The sequence below is a fragment of the Cryptotermes secundus genome, unplaced genomic scaffold, assembly GCF_002891405.2.
Source record: "Cryptotermes secundus unplaced genomic scaffold, Csec_1.0 scaffold423, whole genome shotgun sequence".
In the NCBI taxonomy this organism is placed as follows: Eukaryota; Metazoa; Arthropoda; class Insecta; order Blattodea; family Kalotermitidae; genus Cryptotermes; species Cryptotermes secundus.
Genome location: NW_019731985.1, coordinates 810,797 through 831,679, shown reverse-complemented (window position 1 = coordinate 831,679; position 20,883 = coordinate 810,797). Strand labels below are relative to the sequence as shown.

The following is a 20,883-nucleotide window of genomic DNA, read 5'->3' as shown; positions in this document are numbered from 1 at the left end:
TGCTTAGTCACATCGTTAGTTGCTTAATTAGTGACAGAATGAGTTGCCACACACACACGCACAAGGTGGCAATTGGCACCGCAGTGGCCGGCCACGGACGACCTACATACCGACCAGTGGCCGGCCCCCCACCCCCTCTGCCGCTCATCCCAACCAGTTTCACTGCCCCCACCCCCCGTATTTAAATCGCAAGCAAGCACAGCTCACCGTTACTGTGGCTTGCATAAGTCAGCGAGGCCCGCTTGTATCGGGGTGGGGGGGACACTACTACAATGGGTCTCAGAGCATTAGGCCAGTGACGAACTTTTGTGTGCACGGCAATGAACATCCCGGTTCTGCAAAATGCTGGGAATTTATTGATTACCAGAGCAGATGTTGGCTTCTTAGGGAGGACTCAGGTCCATGGATTTAGTTAGTTGGTTAGTAACTCAGCGAACTAGCTCAGTCCAAACTCTGAACAAACACCGTGCTGTACCCGACTGCTCAAACACAGGAGTCACGGATTCGAACCCCGTTCAAGCCAAGCGTTTATGTGTAATGTGATGTTCTCACAGCGGTCACTACGAACGGTACTCCCTTCCGGAGTGTGACGCCATCCAGTTCGGCAGAAGCTTACAAAGCGTTTCGGAACAACGTTCTGCCAGCATCTTCAGGGTCGAAAAGTAAGCCAAGCAATAAACCAGCAGAAAGTAACAGACAGAGCCAACTTTTCGAATCTGTGGATGGAGTCAGTACGTTCTTTCGAAACGTCACTACACGGCGTCACACGCTAGTAGGGCTGTTTACATTGCACGTGCTGCCACGTGGAGGGAGCAGACACCCTGCAGTGAGTGAGTTGACTTCCTTGCAGACTGAAATGATCATCAGCGCTCAGTAGCATGAAGCAAACAAGTTAGGAAATTTACGCACGGCGTTCATGACACTGTTTCATCGTTTCGGAAACAGCGAGGGGAGCGGGCGTGGAGAGTGTTTCTCCCTCCGAAACCTGTTTCGCTCCCAGAAACTTATAGCGCCGGACACGCACCTGCTATTTTTGTCCGATTGTAACTAAAATTGGAATTCGTGAATAAATTCTGGTAGAACTCGGTAACAGCGAACGTTACACATTCTTGCGTTGTTACATGCGGACGAACAGGCAGAGAGAGATGGGCGCAACTGATGGTCGCATTTCCGCCAGTTTTCGGCGCGCATGTGCCACAGAAACTGGAGAACACTGCACCAAGAGACATAGAATCAGAGTAATTTGAATATGATCATCACGTGCTATTGCGGATGGATGTTGAAGTTTGCTTCAGTCACACCAACAGCCCATCCGCCTCCCCACTCCTCCCCGCTGCAACCTTTCACTCCAAAGCGCTTGAATATCATCACCATCATCATCAACTCGGAGAAATCGCCCCAGTTCCTGCTGAAAGGAGGGGTATCGGGGTTCGACCCTTCACTGCAGCTCCTTGAGGTCTGCATTGCCGAAGTGATGCGATTCTGTGTGTTGATACCGTGTAGTTCGGAGAGCACCCGACCTTCGGAGAGACATATAGCTTCCATCTTCATGGTCGAAGATAAACGAAGCAAGAAATTGGCAGCAGGCTGAGGCACGTCGTAACACCCCGGAGGGGGGTAAGGGAGGCGCACTTACAGAGAGTACAGTGACGATATGTGCCCCGCTCACGAGAGCCACACTGCACCCAGTGGACGGACACACCTCCCAACCAACCGCGTTCCCCTCGCTCGGTTCACCAAAGTTTCTCCACATGCACCCCGCATGTCTCGTCCTTATGTAACGGATTTCGACTGTACGGGTATGTTGCGTCGAATGATTGGATAACTCGTGTAGCAGGATAGCCAATGTCACAGCCCAGACACCACCGAGCATCTCCCTGCCGAATACAGCGCTGTGGCTACGTCCGTTCTTGTGATTTCATTGAGCAAGTGACGCAGTTTGCTTCTGCCAGTTCCTCCCTGTTCCGAACCGCCCTCAGGGCGACAGAGCAAGTTTCACAAATCGGAAGCACAGTTCTGAAACCGAAACACGCATTGATAAATACGCACAGACGCTGCCGGCCGCCTCACCGGCGCCTTCAAATCCACTAACGTAAGTCAGAGTATTAAATTATACACAGGCTGTGACCAAATTCTGGTATTAAAACCTGAAGGGAAGATACAACTTGGAAGACCTAAGCGTAGATGCGAGAATAATACTCTACTGAAATTAATCTTATATTGGATAGGAGGGCGTGGCCTAGGGCAGAGTCCACTGATGGGCTGTCGTGAACACGGCAATGAACCTTAACAGTTTCCACAAAAGGCAGGTAGGACTATCAGCTTCTCCAGATCAGTCCAGTTGGGACTTTGCCCCTGTATTCATGCTACCCATGATAACGATAAAGATTAACATACGAACTAACTTCTTCGTTTCTGTGATGTTTTCAAGCACAGGGATTTCTCTTAGCTCACACATGCAGAAGGTTCTGCGAAAATTCTCATAGTTCTGAGCTCCCCGGCATCAGTATGAATGAAGAACCGTTTACCGTGCCGTGACCTCCTCATGAGCTGCGCTTTCTCTTCTTCACATCTCCTCGCAGCGTTACGTTGCACTCTCCCTTTCTGCACAGGATTCAAAGGGAAGTAAGTGCTTCCCACATGCTTCCGGAAAGCGTTACGTCGTGTTGTGTAAACAGACATCAGATGGATGTGCAATTGTGTGCGTGTGAGTGTGTGTGCGCGCTCAGTACGTCAGCCTGTTTATACAGAATGTCCAGAAACTCGAGTTTATGTGCGATGCTGTCAGTATCTACACTGCACGGCGCCGAACGGCAGGACAGATAAACAGTAAAGTGGAAAGCAAGCAAGGGGTCGTGGCCGAATTTTAGGAATTGTTGTGGCAGTTGCTTGGAGGCACCTCGGTGGGGATAGGCGGTGCTCCGGGCGAAATTCGTACGGAACACGTCCCGTATACAAGCCTACAGCTGGGCCCCACGCGATTTACTGAGGCGATTTTATCGTCGAAGCATGACTTTCGCAATAAATGTCGGATAAATGGCGCATGCGTATTCCACGAAAATTATGCGTGGCTCGAATTTTACCAAGGGACATTTTCGTTTTTGATGCTCATCAAGGAATCACGTGCAGTCCGTCCGTACGCGCGAATTTCTGGCATCCATGGTTACTGAGACGCGGTGCAGACGATCTGAATTGGGCGAGTGGAGAGGGCTGAGATAGCTTAAGCCGAATAAGAACACGCAACACACGCACAGTCTGTGCTCCCTGCCTGACGATTAGGTGAACTGGCCGCGTGGGACTTTGACGACAGCCGGCAAGTCACAAGAAACGACTAGCCGGACGTTGTGAAGGAGTGCACTTCTCCACGGGAACAGAACGTTGGCAAAAGTCCGGACTTCGCCACCCCGCACCCCACAAAATTTGAAGACGCTGTCTGTAGCTCAGGATACACAGTGTCAAGTCGGAACTTCACGTGCTCTACACTGAAAGAGTACTCTCCACCCCGCGCTTGCCTGGAGGAACTGAGAAACACCACAGAAATCTTCAGTTGGTCTCAGAGACAGGAAGATATGAACCTGGGACCTTCCGGATAAGACGCCGGGTGCAACAACTCGAACAGGATGTTCGGTTTCGCGATAGCTTGTGGCAGGTGCAAATCTATTAACAACGCCAATCATCAGTAAGTGAGACACCGCTTTGAAAGAAGAGACAAACTGATAGATGTAGACATAAATGGAGGGACAATATTAAACCGGTTCTGATAGAAATGTGTATGAAGACTGGATTCATGTGGATGAGGACAAGGTCCAGTGGCGCGCCCTTGCGAGCAACATTCCGTAATAGGCAAGAAACTGCTCAGTGCCTTGGACACTATCAATTGTCTAGGTCGTGGTCTCTCAAACTGTGGGTCGTGCCCCCTTCGAGGAGGGATAACCAAGCACAGTTTTGGCAAGTCAGTACGGTCTACCGTCTGACGTTACCTTAGCGCGCAATGCACCGAAAGATGTCAGTAGAAGTGGCCAGCGCGGAATTTCATGAACGTTCTTCAAGCGCTTCTCGACACGTTCACTTGAGGACGTAAAGACACGTTGTAGCCCTAACCACATCTGAGCTCGCGTCATCATCGGAGAGTCATGCATGTCGTTACTTGAGTCACCGACAGCATCAGGATGTGACGCAGCCCCGAGCCGGCCAAGGCGCTGTTGCTACACGTCTCTTACCAGGCAGCTGGTACGGATGGTTACCAGTCTTCTTCACGGCCCACCGTTCCACCAGCATCTCTCAATCACGCAGGAAGCAATTAGCCGTGTCACCCTTCAGTGGCCGTTACGGCTTGTCCGTCCGGAACCCGGAAGAACCGCCAGGAACCTGTTCCTGTGAGCTGCGTTTGGAGTCTCTGCCTTGTTTAGCGACGATTTCTCAACTCTATGCATACACGTATACCTATCCCTGTCACTGCAGTCGGATGGGGAAACGGAGGCATTTTTCCACGCATTCTTAGCCTCGGCACTTGATGGAGTTACTGGTCACCGGCAATGCCTAGGCCTTCTTTGTATTTACAGTTATTTTTCACAATAATAATAAAAAAAACTGTGATAGAGGAAAAGGCCCCCGGTACCCATTAGACAGCTGGAGGGGCGTGCCCCAGAGCCGGTCTGGACACTGAGACGAAATCTCTTGCCCCTTCCGGTAACCGAACACCGACTCTTTGAGCCCCCAGGCCCCTAAATTTATTTTCCAAATTATACAGTTAGCCATTGATTCAGAAAATCAAGCCACTGCTTCTAACCATCCTAACAGCTTCACTCCACTACACTGCCCTTATCGGAAGGACTGGCGGGCGAAGCCCCATAACTTCCACTTCTTACCTGCTCTTCCATTATACTGCCCTGCCGGTCCTGCTTTACTCCTATCTCCTGAAAAATGAACGCCTAATAGCTTCACCACGTCACTTGCCACACGAATTTTCATTAAATTTTGTATTTATTAGTGCATTCTAAAATGTGAACGTACATCCCAGTTTCGCTTTGCATGAAGATCCACACGCTTTTCTGCGCGCGCCTCGAGTGGAACTCGCCAAGTGCTTATCGGAGCGAAGCACACCCCAGAGCTGTCAGGTTACATCTCCTTTACAATTAGAAGCCGTAGCAGGGGGGCGGGGGACATCTGTCGAGGCTTTCAGATGATCCAGGGCCGAATCAACCGGGCCGAGCAGGGCACGGCCTAGTTGATTCAGGAGGACAGCCAGAATCGCTCAGTGACAGGAGAAAACCCCGAGCTAATAACACAAATACTTTTCATTCTTGTTCCCCCCCTCAAAAAAAAAAGAAAGCAGCAACCAGTTAAGTGGGCAATAATGAAGTTCTATGAGCCATAGCAGCAGCATTCTGCACTCAACGGAACACTGCCCGCAGGCAACCACGTGACGCGGGCATCGCAGTAGCGGCTTCCGGTGTGGAAATGTAGAGAGCTGCTATCTTACGTTGTGAACAACATAAATGTACGTAGTCTGGGACACCAGTACCAAGGCTTCGGAGCAACCTGATGCCTCCTTCTTCAGGACAGAAGTGTACGTCCAGCATGGAATATTGTGGTACGAATAGAAGGAGCAACACGTGATAACCTAACATTTGAGGCCCAATTGGCTGCTGGTGTAAGGGCTCCGTTATGGCCCCCGAAATGGGTCAACATATTTTAGTTAACGTCTCAAATAGAAGCTATCACGAAAATCTATCGAACGGGAACCGAGTTGCTTAACGCGGACAGTCAGACAGACACCGACATTTGTCTGGACAGACTGAGGAAAGCCACGAGAGGCTTTAGTGATGTCTAAGGGTCGGGATCTGAACCCATGATGTCACGAATGCGAAGCTACCCACTCGCCCACGCAGTCGCAGTCGGGTGAAAAGTTAACAAACTCAGGTCTACCAGTGCACACGACGGGCTGCGTCTCGGTGACAAGCGGCGCCCCACTTACTTACCTCTGTTGTGCAACACCGCCCGCTCCTGGCCACAATCAGGGTCCCCCGACAAGCGGTGGGGGGTACAGCAAAGCGGAGCACATATTTCCCGACAGCACACATTTCCCGACAGCACACAGTTCCTCGGGCTTTCCGGTTAACTGACCAAAACTTAGTTTCAAGCTTCTGCAACTCGAAACTGCGTCAAGTTTTCTATTGGAGAGACGCGCGCCTCCCCCGTCCCTCGTTTTACGCTACGTGTAAAGTTAAAAACTACAGTTGCCCCTGCTAAGGCGCATGGGAGAATGAAGTTGTAGCTCCACAATTCTTGACCGAAGCACATGGCCACCTTACCCCGCTACCCATTGCTCCTGCCGATAATCGAACCTCTATTGCTCGGTCGTCCAGCATGTAGCGCAGTCGATATGGCGACTGAAACGCAGCTTTGGTCATCACTTTGCTGGCTGCCGACGCATCATGTGTGTCGTCATGACGCCGCGGTGTAAGGCTGTGGCTCTTCGAACCGCACGCAACTCCTGATGATCCACTAAATTACCTAGTTTTAATATTAGCTTCCAAACGTGTACATGTCTACACGGTCTTTTATAACAAAACCATAGAATTATATCGAACGAGAGGTTAAAACGGCCCTTCCCCTGTCGATGACGTCACGTACCGTACAGTGTGAACGTACACTACAGGCCGTGCTTTCAGACCCGACCTTTGAGGATAGTGCCTACAGCTGCAGTGTGGAAGAAGGGCGGGTGACGCACCGAAAGTAAAATCGTGTTACACCTCACAATCCTTGTCTTGTCCATTGCGCATTCTGCTGAGGTGAGTACAGCATCACGGGAACTGGGTAGCATCTCACCAAGAGGAACCGCAGCGTGGCTGTGCCGCCGTGAACATTGGCACAGCTACCGAGTACGCAGGAGGAACAGCAAACAACATCAACTAGACTGCGAAGCTGTGGGATGTGATGCCGTGTAGTCTGGCAGACGGAACATACAGTGAAATACAGGGCGGTGATGACAGAGATGAATGAAAGTAGGAGCGCACACACAGGCCGTACGTCACTTGGAAAATGTAGCTGAGGGCGGGAGTGGACGGAGCCGACGCAGAACAGACTGAAACAGGATGTGAAGGTTCGGCCTGCACATGTGGACCATGTGAACAGGGTAGCAAAGCTCAGGGTTCCGCCAAGGGTAGCTGAGCGACTATCAGCTTCTGAAGAAGCAGTTTCTTACGCAAGAGCGGGAAAGTTAACGTTGGCAGCACACGATGTGACCAGAGTGAAAGCTTACAGGAGAACAATGAGACGCGAACACTGGCAGGCATTCTTTACGGAGTGAGGACGCGCGTGTCGCAAAGGGAGCGCGTTCACAAGAGGACAGAGCCGTCAAGCTCAGACCTTCAGGCTCCTGGCGGACCGAGCATACCCGCACAAAAGTTACCAGGCAAACATATGTGCCTGAGGCACGTCTTATGGGTTATAACACAGTGCAGTCTGGTAGGTGGGTATCGACGTTTCGGAGGAAAATATTCCCGCCAGCCTCAGAGCAATAAAGGCACTATCTCCAAAATGATGGCTATAATCTAACAGACTACACGGCGCAACATCGCACTACCGTGGGAGAGTCTCACAGAGCAGGCCAGTGTAGCGGTAACAGGAACAGCTCTGTCGGACTGGGAAAGTCAGGCATCATGGCAGTTACGACGTAGCGGGCGGCGTCCGTTCCCTCTAACAGGCGGTGTGCATCCGCAGGCTCGAAAATGGGTCAAGGAAGTGCAGTGTACTGCGCAGGCGCCTGTTCAGTAGGACGCAACAATGGTGCCCGATGTACACGCTTGCGCAGGCGCCTAAATCTTACACTGTTCAGTAAGATCGCAAATTTTTAAGAACGATGCTTCAACTTAAGAAGAGATTCGTAATAGATCTGCTGCCAATTCAAAATAAATCATCACAGATGGATTTGTTTCGAAAGAAATAGAAGTTTAAAATAGCAAAATGAACTCAGGCTTAGGAGAGCAGATACAGAATGTTGTGCAATGCACGTCTGCGCACGAGGTCACGACTTGCAGACGGGGCAGGGTCGAATATGATGTGGCTTCCGGCTTCCGTGGTTTTATCGATCAATCTAGTCTAATCACTGATAGAATCTAAAATAGGCCACGACTGCATTAAACGTGCATACCACCCTCTAACCTCTTCTGCCGCCGAATACCATCTATATTTACTAAACGCCGTTAAATATACACCAAAATTACAGTGTGTGTATCAACTATGCAATTAAGAACTCTTTGGTAGCAAACTTGACGGTTCAACGCCGCTGATAGCAAAGCCCGCCACTGGACATAATCCTGAGCCAGTTCGATCCAACAATCTGTCTCCCCATAAAGTTGGTAAAGTTGCTCTTGTGCTTAACGATTTAAGTTCTACGGCATGAAGACGTATGGGGAAATGTATGAATATATCCACGTCTTCTTGACCTCGGCACTGGTTGGAGATGAGTGGTCAGCTTCAGGCCCCGGCCATTTTACTCCCATATCCACCTTAATATTATCCATCCAAGTGCACGATCTTCCATGGAAGAGCGAAGTGGAGTTTCAGTTTTTAAATTTCTAAGCTGGAATTTTGCAATTTCTGGAACTGACTCAGATAACTTTCAATTTGCGTTCTTTCCCGAAAGCAGAAGCCAATGTTTCGCGACAATACAAAACAAATGGAAGACAGATGTATCACAGTGCGGCGGAAACTCTTCTACAGCGACCAGTCATACGCATGCGCGACGCAAAGTTCCGCTGGACCACGTCCAGAGAGTACAGCAGCCGGAACTCGGCCGCAAGAACAAGGTCACACGGCAAGGCAGCGGCAGGCGTCATGAACAGGTCACTGCCACACGTCTGTCCGTCCGCCTCATTTCCAGAATCACACTTCATTTTACATTTAGTACTGGACATTTAATTTTCCTGAATTTCGACCCTGAAGATGGAGGCGATATGCTCCTCCGAAACGTCGGTTGACCTTCACACATCATGAAGCTCAAGTCTGACTAATCACAACGCTCAATGAGAATTGAACCGAGTACCTCCGGTATACGAGTCTAGCGCGTGACCTCTACATCAACTTGTTCGGTACCGCGTGTAGAATGCACTTAATCTCCATACGCCCTATGCGCTTTCACGAAGCGGTGCTTAGACAAAGGGACTACGTTACCTTTGTCGATCACGTGTATGGTATCAGTGAACAGAACCTTCTTTGAGAAGCTGATTATCAGCTCGGCATTTTGTGTCCACAAGACCTCGCCACTCAGCCGGTTCATCTCGGTCCACGCCTCCATTAATAGCCTTCCATCTACTCCTAGGTCTCCCGAGTGGTTGCTTCCCTCCAAGCTTCCCATCGCTGACTCGCGCGTTACATGGGTCTCGAGGTTCTGGCAGGTGTACACGCCCTCAGCCCTCCCCCTTCCCCACACCCCAATCTGAACAGAATAGCGCTTTCTCTTACACTGCCTGTATGTATGTGTTCCAGCCATCCTGTGGCCACCGGGGTAAAACAGCCGAAGCATCAAGCTGACCATTCATCTCCACCTAGTAGCGGAGTAGCAGTGTGTGGAGCTATACCTCTACTCCCCCTTACATCTTCATGGCGCGGTGCCTAATTATTTAAGGACAGGAAGAACATTTATTGGTGGGTTGGTGGGCAGATGGCGTGACTTGCCCTCGCCGACAGATCCTGCACCCACAGGCCCCGTATCGCTAGCAGACATTAGTGCACGAGGTCAATACAACATTGACACGCATAATTACAGGGCGCATGGAACGAAACTGTCTTGTTCTTGGCCTTCAGTTCGAGTTCTAGAAAGTTCTTGTCACTTGTTATTGAACGCTTTGTTTTCGTTTTCGTGGCCCCAAGCCAGCGCCTGTTATTCGAAAGTCAAAACACAACGAGCAAGCCAGACAGACAACTTCTCGGCTGTGACACCGTGCAAACTGGGAGGCAGTACACTCCAGTCACGACAGCCAGTAGCTACCGACCGCATCCGAAGTGGCTTCGGCTGCTCGAAAGGGGAACTCAGATCTCGCTGCATGCTCAACAAAATGAGCTTCGCTTCACAAGGAAGCCTCTGTCACGGCAGAGCACATCAGCGGGTGCAGCTGGCCTCCCGTTCATTGCGCGGCGCGGCGTCGCCTCCGTCCGCTCGGTCTCCGAGATCTCTAAGTTTGAAGCCCCACGGCTTTCCTTGTCGTGCAACGAATGAAACGCCCGTTGAAATCAACTGACAAACATTAATTTCACTGAACTCTTTCTCTACCATGAAGAATGGTTAAAGAATCACGGCCTCCTTAATCCGTGAAGTAAATTACAGGACACCCTATGCTTGAGACATTTCAAGTTCTGGCAGCGGCGAATAAGGGGATTCCGGCCTTCTGGTATGTACCCTGAACATTAACGAATAAGTTTCCTCCAAAACAGTGGTAACGTTCTGCCAGAATACACGGCGTCACATCACAGAATACAGTAATTTCCTATGAGATTTGTTAGGTTACGAACGAGAGAGCGGTGTATCGTGTCTATTCCTGAGTACAATATTTTTATGTGGATATGTGAGGCGTAGTATGCTGTATAAAGGACATACTATATAGGATAGACTGTGCGTGGTATTCGTGGGAGATGGCGGTAAACGTCGGCTTAAGCCTTATCATCCGATAATATATACGAGAAGGAAAAAATGCGAGAGAAAGCACAGGGCCCAAACGATTCTTCAGAAAATTTCTATATGCAACTAGAGCTTTCCCAATGCGTGCTACATGCCCTTCTGACCTAAGATTCTCGACTTTGTGACCATAACAATTAAGGCGAAAAAATACAAATTATGAAGCTCCCTATTAAGTAAGTTTCTCAGCGAAAAAGTACAAATTATGAAGCTCCCTATTAAGTAAGTTTCTCAATGTTCCAGTCTCTTAGCGCCAGACATTCTGCCCTGGCTTCTTCCCGTAAGGAGAGAAACCACGTTCCACACCCGTACGACTGCAGTTTCCTGTATTCCGAACCAGGAGCGCCCCCCTCACGAGCCACTGCCAATTTCACTTGTTGCAGGAAACGCCTGCAGGTGCGCTTTGGATCACGTGAGCTTGCACGTAAATTTCTCTTCCTGCATTCATCTTTATTGTGACACCGTATATTCCGATAGGAGGAGGGTACAAATATTTCAGAAGGACACACACAGACTCCAGACCATGCAGCGTCACGTGGATTGATGCCCGGTGAACCGAAACTGTTGGACAGTACCGCTGCCCAGGCCTGCTCGGACACCACTGCTCCACCGGGTACCTCCGGTCTGGTTCCCTCCCTGCAGCCTGTCACGTGACAGCCAAGGTCAAACAGACGCAGCTGGTTGCTCAGCGGTAATATGACGTCCCGTAATCTGGAAGAAGTTCACAGGCTCTCCGTACTGACTTCAGGGCAGAAGAGAATTACGTCTGCATGACGTCACATGTCACAAGACAGTAACCTGCATCATCACCGCCATTCGTCATGCTTGTCTTGACAATTGTCAGCTCATTGTGAACTAGGCTTTCCGCATGTCTCAGCCGGTGATTATATTCGCTCCACGGTTGATGCCCCGGCATGTCGTCTGCTCTCGCCAGCTTTCCCTGGCCTCCAGATGACCTTGCCCCCTCCTACATAGTGGACCCGCACTGCTACTGGAAGAGGACCGCACTTCCTGCTCTGCGTGTGGCAGGACGTCGCTCGGAAAGTAGTGCGACTGAGCATGCGCGGCAGGTTCTCGTGGTAAGGCTTCTGTCCTCTGGGATCTGATGGAGAAGAAACCGCCTACCTCCATCTCCTGACAACAGATTCCTCCGAAACGACGTACATTTCACTGAGGAATAGTATCTTCTGGGAATTAATAACGCGTGGTCCAGTAGAATTCCACAGACGTTTCGGTGGAAGAGGCATTGGAGCGAGAAGACAAGCAAACAGATGGAATATGTACCTCCGAAACGTCGGTAAATTTCCCAGAAAACAAATAGCCCTCTCCATGGTCATGGCTGTGAGAACAAGAACATCTGCATGTCCAGGAGACACTGGGTGGCAAGCGGTGCTAAGGTTGGCGTCCTGTCACACCGGCAAATGGGCCATTGTGTAGGTGTTCTTTGCGCACGCAGAAGTTCTGTTCTCTGCAGTCACGTTTGTACATGACATAAAATATAGATTTCATTAACGCGTCTGTCTGATATTAGGGGCGTATCCAGCTGGAATTTCGGCCAAGACACCTAATACTCTGAGGATATTCGTCGGTTTTCCTCAGTCATTCCACGAGAATTACGAGACAGTACTTTAAACCAGGTCACGACGGCTTCCATCCACTTCGTTTCCAGTACATTATTTACTGCCAGCTCACTATCCGACGCCATGCGCCGTATTATGAGCTACTGACGGCGTCGTTTAACAAACCTCACATATATAAATGAACAGTTCATTAAGAGCTGCAAGCCCCATCTGAATAAGACACGAGAACAGATCTTTGTAACGGGAGTAAGAGCAAGTGGCCGGCCGTTCATTCTTCTTTCGAGGAGTCAAGTTCGTTCAAATAATGTATAACAGTTGCCAGCAAACACACCGCTCTTCGTTACAAAGGCGTGTCCGTTAAGCGAGAACTGAACACGCAGAAAGAGTTACGGTACTGACGCAAAATTGCGCTCTGAAGACAAGCGAAGGAAGAGTTTGTACCATGTCACATCGATTTCTCTGTCCAGTGCACAGCAGTGTCCAGCTAAGCTTTTCAGGAAGTGCTAAGCCCGGCCGCAGAGTCTGCTGCTGCTGACTTGCAAATTCGGCTTGTACGAGACGGAGCTGCAGTCTGCGGTCCATCGGTGCGGGAAGCCAATTAAGCAATTGGTTCTTCACCGCGCCTCGTTAGACAGTGGGGATTATGCAAGGTGGCATCTCAACAGATGAAGCGGATGACCATTTCTTCTTCGCCAACTCTTAATCACAGTCTAAAGCAACGCCGTGCCTATATGTACGTACTATACATTCTGCCCTCAGAGTGTATCTGTGTGTTCCGTATAGTTCTCACAGCATTCACCGGTTGGGCTTTGCAGCGGAGACATAATGTATGTTTCCTGTGAGGTACGAACTGAATGTATAAGACCTCCAGGCTTCGCGAGCCGAAAGAAGCCACTGTAGCCACCTACCTTGTGGTTGGGTGGCTCCCAGAGCCGGTCTGGACACTGAAGAAGAGAACAATTTCTTACACGTACCAAGAATAGAACCCCGATTCTTCGGTTGTGTAGTCCTTAGCCTACACCACTGAGATATCAGCAGCTGAGCCAAAATAGTAACTAGGCTACGGGCTGGATAACCGAGAAATCGAGGTTCGATTCCCGGTAGAGGCAAGAGATGTGTTCCTTCTGCACAGCGTCCAGGCTAGGTTCCGGGACGTGAAGCTGACTGCTCATATCCAATCCCTTGGCGCTACATTCACCTGTGACGTGTTCTGTTTCAGGCGCTCATTATGGGTGATCACCGTCTGCGCATTGCTATCTGCGCACTGCTGCGCGCAGTTTACGCCCCTCGTCGCCAGCTCGGAGAGCGAGTGCGCCCTGCTTCTGGAGGGTCCCGGCAGGACAAGCGCATTTGACTACAACCTGAACGCACTCAGAGGAACTTTGTAAGTACTTAGTGACATGAGGGGCCCGCACGTTGCCGTGTTTCTATCACAGTGCCAGAGAGGAAGGAAGCAGTATGTCCTTCCGAAACGTGGGTACCCGCATACCAGACTACACGGTGTCATATTCCATAAGGTCACAATGAAAATTCTTTGTCCTTGCTTTTCAATCATCTTCTTCTACATACTCTTCGACCCTGAAGATAGTGGCAATATTTTCTTCGAAACGTCGGTGAACTTGTACCGGACTACGTGGCGTTACATCCCTTCTTCTTCTTCCCCTTGATTTTACAGCCTCATATAAGGTTTTCTAAATCCTACTTCTGGCAAGCAGTGGGCTTCCTCGGATGGGGGATCAGACCGTCAGAAGGCCTCTTCGTTCATTCCTTCGCACACTAGTGAAAGCACTTTCTAACAGTCCCCACCCGGGTTCGAATCACATGTTAAACTGACAGCGGCAGAGGAAGCCTGACTGGAGCAGTCGAGAGGTTCAGACGTGGGAGTGACATTCGACAAACCCGAGGATATATCTTGCTAGACAGTGGGAGCCACTCTGGCGCACAGCTGAGGAGGGTCAGGCCACGTCACGTCGTTTTGTTCGGACTCCTGAAGCAATGTAACCCCAGCGGTTCATTGCCGTGTTCACAACAGCCTGCCACTGGACCCTGAGCCAAACGAATCCAGTCCACACCCTCCGATCCCACTTCTTTAAGATCCACTTCAATATTATCATCTTACCTATCCGTAGTTTTCCGAGTGGTCTCTTTCCTTCACGTTTCCCTAGCAGAACTTGTTTTAAGCGTCACCCGACCCTCAATCAATGTGATATGCGGCGAAGATATAATTATATTGGTTACTGCGATAATGCAGTAATTTATGGAACATCCGGTGAAAGCAGGATCCCTATAGCGCTGCGGTTTTGAGGCTTCATGTTCGGTTCATTATAATTCCCATTCAATCCTAAATTATCTGGAAATGAAATGATGGAAGTGACTCATGCTGAGAGCTTTCTCTTGTTGACTTGCTGCAGTACGAAGGCCGGGATGTGACGCCGTGTAGCAAGGTATCCGCTCCACGCGCAGGCGCAGGCGGCAGTCACAAAACCTGATCAGTATCTCTCCCATGTGTAACAAACCGACACGACGACGCAGGTGCCGCGGGGTTCCGTACGGGCCCCGCCCTGTATATTGTAATCCCGCAGCATTACGTCACATTGCGTTGGCTGCTGGGTTGTTGACATTGCGGGTCAAAATCCCGGCCAGTTGCGTACGCTACTTTCTTGCAGTAAACGGGACATTCTCGCTGGACAAGGGCAGTAACAACTTTCCCTTGAAACAGAGCCCACGGGGCAACGATGGAATTGCTGCTGTCCTCGGAACACAGTACAGACGTGACGGCGGCCAGCGGACCGGACCGCACGTAGGGCAGACAGCTCTACCTAGGGCCCGCTAACAATTCCCACTTCTGGCAAACTAACGATTATCCGTACCACAGCTCTGGTGGGCCACGGCCCGGGCTCGATCCCAGGTCACGTAGTATGGAATTTGTGGTGGACAAAGTAGCACTGGGGAAAGTTTTCTCCCAGTGCTTCGGTTCCCTTGCCAATTCTGATTCGCATTTCTTAACTATCCTGCGAGAAAAAAAAATGCGTCGTACAAGGAATGGCAGTAGTAACGACAACAAACAAAAACAAACTCCGTGGCCTGTAGTCCGCCAGCGAACTATACCGACCAAGCGACCGCATCTGGTCGGCGAAGTTAGTGCCAACTTTGACCGCCTATGTGGTCTAGTGGCCAGAGTTCCTGGCTACAGATCCAGAGGTCCCGGATTCGATTCCCGGCACTACCTGATTTTCTGAGAAGTAATGGGTCTGGAACGGGATCCACTAAGCCTCGTGAGGATAATTGAGAAGCTATTTCAAGGAAATAGCGGCTCCGGTCTAGAAAACCGAGATTAACGGTCATGGGGATCCGTTGTACTGATCACGCGACACCCTCTATCCGCTGAAGTTGGCACAATAACAGCAACAAAGGAAGGCGTGCGAAGGTGAGCGGTTCGTGTGCAGGGGAGCGGTCTGTCCGCTGTCCGCCACATCTGAACGCATCGGAAGAGCCTGAATCCCGTGCGCCTGCGCACGCGCTTCGTCAGTTACCATTATGACGCCCAATCATCGTGATTGAACAGGAGCACGCGAGCGGGATGGCTCGAATATCGTCCATCGTGCCGAAACGCGACGCTGTCAGTATCCCGAGGACGACCCCCAGCCACAGGGCTCCGGTTCCGTCCTCGGGCAGCGTCTACACGACATTGCATTGCGTCATCCGGCCAGCGAGGCGCCGTTACCGTCACAAGGCTAGCGGGGCTGCTCGTGATGTTTATGTACGTTTGTATGTGTGGTCCTTGACCTATGATACCCGGTTCAGCAGAAACTGTAGCAAGGGCCGCGCCCCAATCTGCGCACAGCTTTCACCCGCTCGCAGCCTGCACTGACGGCTGCGTTCAAACCGACTGCGAACTGTAACGAAACCAACCAACTCCTCGGAGCTGAGTCAGCCCTTCTTGAGGAGCGGCCAGTTGCCGAGCCATTCAAGGGTTTTTTCCAGCACGGCGTGTAACTCCCAGGTTCACTGCGCGTCCCTATCCTGAGCCAGAAGAATCCAGTCCCAAACCCTCATTCTATTCCTCTAAGATCCATTTTAATACTGTAGCGTGCAGAGCTCTAAACAACATTCACTGCTAGACAACAGATTCTTAATAAGCAAGTATGAGCAGCCGTTACTGGCTAAACACGCTCCCACTGAAACGCTTTGAGTAAATCAATGAAAGGTCCGTGCCGAGATGTTATAGCCGAAACAAGTTCAGGAGTTGTCAGTAGTAAGCTGTAAGGAAGTCTGTGAAGAAACGACTTGGTCGGTGCAGTTGAAGAATCTCCACTGTTAAGATCCTTTACCAGGAAACGACTAGTGAAAGCAGACTGAAAAGACAGCGTGTGTTGTAGTGATTTGTGTCGAGATAGCGAAAGTGTTATAGTTACTCGTAGTTACGACCTATAAGTGGTCAATAAATTCAGTCTCCAATCCAAAATCCGGTCCTGTTCTCCTAGCGATCTCCTTCCTCAATTTTTTTCACTAGAACTCCGTATGCGGCTCTCTTCTGTCCTATGCGTGCTACTTGTCCTAATTGTATCCCTCTGGCTTGATTACTCCAAGCCAAGTAGGCAGCCAGCCATTTGAAAGATGCGTGGCCTTCACAGCAGTAAATGTCCATATTGTGTTCCTCTGTGTTGACATCCTGCAGCCTCGAATTCAACCCCGATGATGAGAGCTACAATTTCCTCCGAAACGGTCCTACTCACCTACCAGAGCACAAGGTGTCATAATACAGAAGACCACAATATAACTAATTAAGTCTATGGAGCAAAGCCCTTCTTAAGGAAACTGCCAGTTGCTCAGCAAGTCTAGATACAGCCTGACCTCGCTAACCTGTGTACCCCCGGTCGTCTAGTCGGTAACTTAAGTCACTATACTAACTGAGCTGTCCTCAGGTCTGTGTGGTATGGTGGTCGTAACAGATACTCAGGAGTCAGTTTGTGCCCCGCGGAGCAGAGATATAGCAACGGGCTACTGACTGGACGACCGAGGAACTGGGGTTCGGATCCCGACACGGGCAAAAGATTTGTTCTTTTCCACAGCCTCCTATTTGATTGTTCCTGGCTCGTTCCCCGGGTTGTGAAGCTGACCACTCCATTCCACTCCACTGTCCCATCCCGTATGTCTCCACGACATGAAGCTTGCTTAGTTAAGCTGTTCTCCCTGTTGCAGTGGTTACGGCGGCCAGCACACCTGCATCACTTACGACGCCGTCAACCAGGCGTACATCCAGGCGAGGAAGCGCATCAGTAAGTACAGAACCTCACCACGCTAGCGGCTCTTGACCTGCTGGTCTCGAGTTCGTATTTGAGAAGGTGGGTCCAGGTACCCCTTCCTGAAAACCAGCGCAAGGGGGAACAGTCGATAGTGTTGCCATGGAGACGGACGCATAGTTTATGTATGTGAAAGACGTGGAGAGCAGCTGTCAATGCCTGTACTACTGCGACACTAATATGGCGGGTCTGCGGGATACGAGCCAGGACTCTGGGCCGCAGAGTTGGTAGGGCGCCACTGTGAGAACAGCCTGGGGGTGTGGCTTCGGCGCCAGGGGCCAGGCCGCGTCCAGTGTTGAGGGTTTCCACATGTTTCGGCAGTCGCTGCAATTTCGTTCTGCAGGCGTCGTGACTCTGGCAGTGTTTCTGGTGGCATTCACACAGCTGTTGCATTAGGCGAAGCCTTTTTCCACTAACCAGGTGGCCGCTTCCTATTGGTAGCATCCATAGCCTTGTTCAGCCAATCACAGCTTCGCCTCCAACAAGGGATGCGAAAGAGCTGCTAATAATCCTGAAGATGGCAACTGCAGGGTTTGCTAAAACGTTACCAAACCCCCAGCATTCGACTCGGCCTGCTTGCATCAAGTTCCAGTCGCGGAAACCCGTCGGGCCAATGTGTCTGGTAGTCAGAGAGAAGTGTAGCGCTAGATAACGTAAGTTCCCGTGCGCTGGCGATGCTCAAGTGCAATGGAGTCAGTAAGGGGAACTCGAGGGATAAATGCGTCGCAGCTGATGCGGATGCAGTCCGAGTTTACGAGACTAGGAACCAGAACTTCAAACTGACATGCAAAGAGTTTCGTATTCCCACGGTTTCCGCTCTCTGGAAGTTTATATGTACAGGTTTTTCTTGTTTATAGCATAAACAAAATAATTAAGTGCACAATTCTTCTCGATAAAGCGGTAGTCGGTCGGTTGGTTGAGAATTCCCCTGTCTCTTATGGAACTCTACATCTATTCACCCTTCTCTAAGATCCGTTTAAGTATCATTCTCCCTTCTAACACTAGGTCTCCCAGGGGTCTCTCAGCATGTCTGGATGCCGACGTGAAGACGGGCAAGGGGCCCTTCTCTTGTTATGCAAACACGACGTTATTCAGGGAGGTACTGGGTTCAAACCATAGCCCAGCGACTGGCTACCCTGACTGCGGTCCCTCAGTCCCTCTGTTCATTCAGATTCGACACTATGTAATCTGAGCTACTGACAGCATCATTAAGCGAAGAAACGCGGCGTTGTATGGTAACAACACATCGAGCTGGCGTCCTCTTCATTGTAATCTTGTGATAGTAACTATTGTGGAAAAGCAAAGAGCGTAAAGCAACCGACAGGATGAAAGAAAGCTTGCTGTTTCTGTGAGTGGAACACAGCAGCAACCAATAATTCTTGAAAAAGATTTGTTCTGAGACGTAGAAACACAACGTTCCCTATTGGAGTCTATGAGCACAGAAGAACGTAAGGGGAAGCAAACGGGAGGGACCCGTGGTGACTGTGCTGGCACCGTGGCCATCTCGTCATTATCTTTGCCTGATACTATAGGCCCTCCCTATCATGCACACCCCTGCCTTGCTTGTTGCAGACGTCGCCCAGCCCAAGACGCCAATCTGGAAGACGGAGGAGATAGCGACGGTGGGAGAGCTCCTGCTGGACATATCCATCAACCTCGCCAAAACGTAAGCAACCTTCAACTCTTATAAAATATGAACCGCCTTTTCGAAACTCTGCATTTTGCCCGCACGCAGTGTACTTACGTGCCTCGTACGGTTGTCGCATAGAGCATGGCCCTCTGCTTTTTGACGGAAATTCACGAGACTGAGCAGGTTACTGCAGCGGTAGCACAATCTGCAGGCACCTGGCTTGCCAGCACACTGACTGGCTTCCTTCCTGGTTCTCTGTCTTTCGAGCCGCCTTCCAGATCCTTACGCGGAAGCATAATCAAGTTCCCTCTTCCATTTCCTGTTTCCGAAACCTGCGTTAACAGCGTAACAAGTGAACAGTCAACAAAATGGTCTAATGTGCCATTTTATTAGCACGTGCCGTGCGTCGGAACAGTTCACAGTCCGACGCTTCATTACTGAGCTATCTGGCTAATGCGTCAATGAGCTACTCACGGTCCTGTCAGTAGCTCAGATTACGCAGTGTCGAATGGTGAATACCGAATTGGGCGACAGTGGCAGGCGGGGGTCCTAATGTGGGGTACTGTTCCGGAATTTGCATGCAGGTACGAGAGAAAACCACGATAAATCTCTCAGGATAAGGATACTCCTGGTTGATACATAAACTCGAGATTTCCCTAATTTAGCGCAAGGCTGCCATCCACCGGGCAGCAAAGTTACGTTCCAGCGAACTGAAGAGTTGAGCTTACATCTGGGGTGGGGGGGAAGGCAATTGCCCACTGGCTGAGCAGTTGTGATAGTGACCTAGTGTTGGTCCCATGCACGGCGCACGGCCCCAGGAGGAAACAGACCCTACTGATGCCGCAGAATGATGCCCCGTGTGTGGTGGGGGTGAGAGCGATTCGGGCCTCCCCCTCTTCAAGATAACGGGTACTCTTGGATGTGACGCAGTGTGGTTCAGCAGTGTTTCTCAAACTGTGGCCCGCCCACCAGATAGTCCGAAGTACTGTATATTCGTAGTTCATTTCTGCAATCCGTCAGTAGCTCTCTCCAAAACTCCACGGCGTCACATTACAGAAGGCAGTGATTTTCAACCCACTCAGTGACTACTGAGCTAATCACCGAAAGTGACGGTCGAATTCGGTAGGTCTTGGGTTCAGATGTGGGCTAAGAACTTGCTTACGTCTGTCTCCTGTGGTCCTCAGGTACGGCCTCAGTTACGAAGACATCGAGAAGGGACTGCCGCTGATCGACACGTCCAAGACGCTCATCAGGGAGGTATGCCCGCCGTTCCTGGCGAACGTGGAATGCCGCCCGGGGAAGTACCGGCGGTACGATGGCCTGTGCTCCAACCTGCAGCACCCTACGTGGGGCGCCACCATGACACCTTTCACAAGGTAAGTTGGCGCAGAACGCCGACACATGAACGTTTCCCGAAAGAACTGCGAACGCATTTTGGAGCTTTCACGTCTAACCCCCAGGCTGGTGGGCCCCCTGTACGCGGACGGCATGACGGCCCCGAGGATCAGTGTGATGGGGACGCAGCTCCCACTGCCCAGGATCGTGTCCAGGACGGTACACCCAGACGAGGGCTTCCATGACCACGCGGGGACGGTGATGGTGGTGGCCTGGGGGCAGTTCATGGATCACGACTACACGCTGACAGCCACGCCTCTGGGTGAGTGAACTTGTTGCAGCTGTTCTCTGCCTCCG

General features: G+C 50.7%; 1 protein-coding gene across 1 annotated transcript in view; it reads left to right on the top strand.

The window, feature by feature from the left end:
- LOC111867455 (peroxidase) overlaps window positions 1-20,883 on the top strand; it is a 46,882-nt gene that overhangs the window by 9,749 nt on the left and 16,250 nt on the right. The window contains exons 2-7 of the mRNA XM_033752692.1: window positions 7,564-7,775; window positions 13,478-13,642; window positions 17,461-17,537; window positions 19,134-19,227; window positions 20,376-20,567; window positions 20,652-20,848. Of these exons, the coding sequence (XP_033608583.1) occupies window positions 7,564-7,775; window positions 13,478-13,642; window positions 17,461-17,537; window positions 19,134-19,227; window positions 20,376-20,567; window positions 20,652-20,848 (937 nt within the window). The remainder of the gene's footprint in view (window positions 1-7,563; window positions 7,776-13,477; window positions 13,643-17,460; window positions 17,538-19,133; window positions 19,228-20,375; window positions 20,568-20,651; window positions 20,849-20,883) is intronic.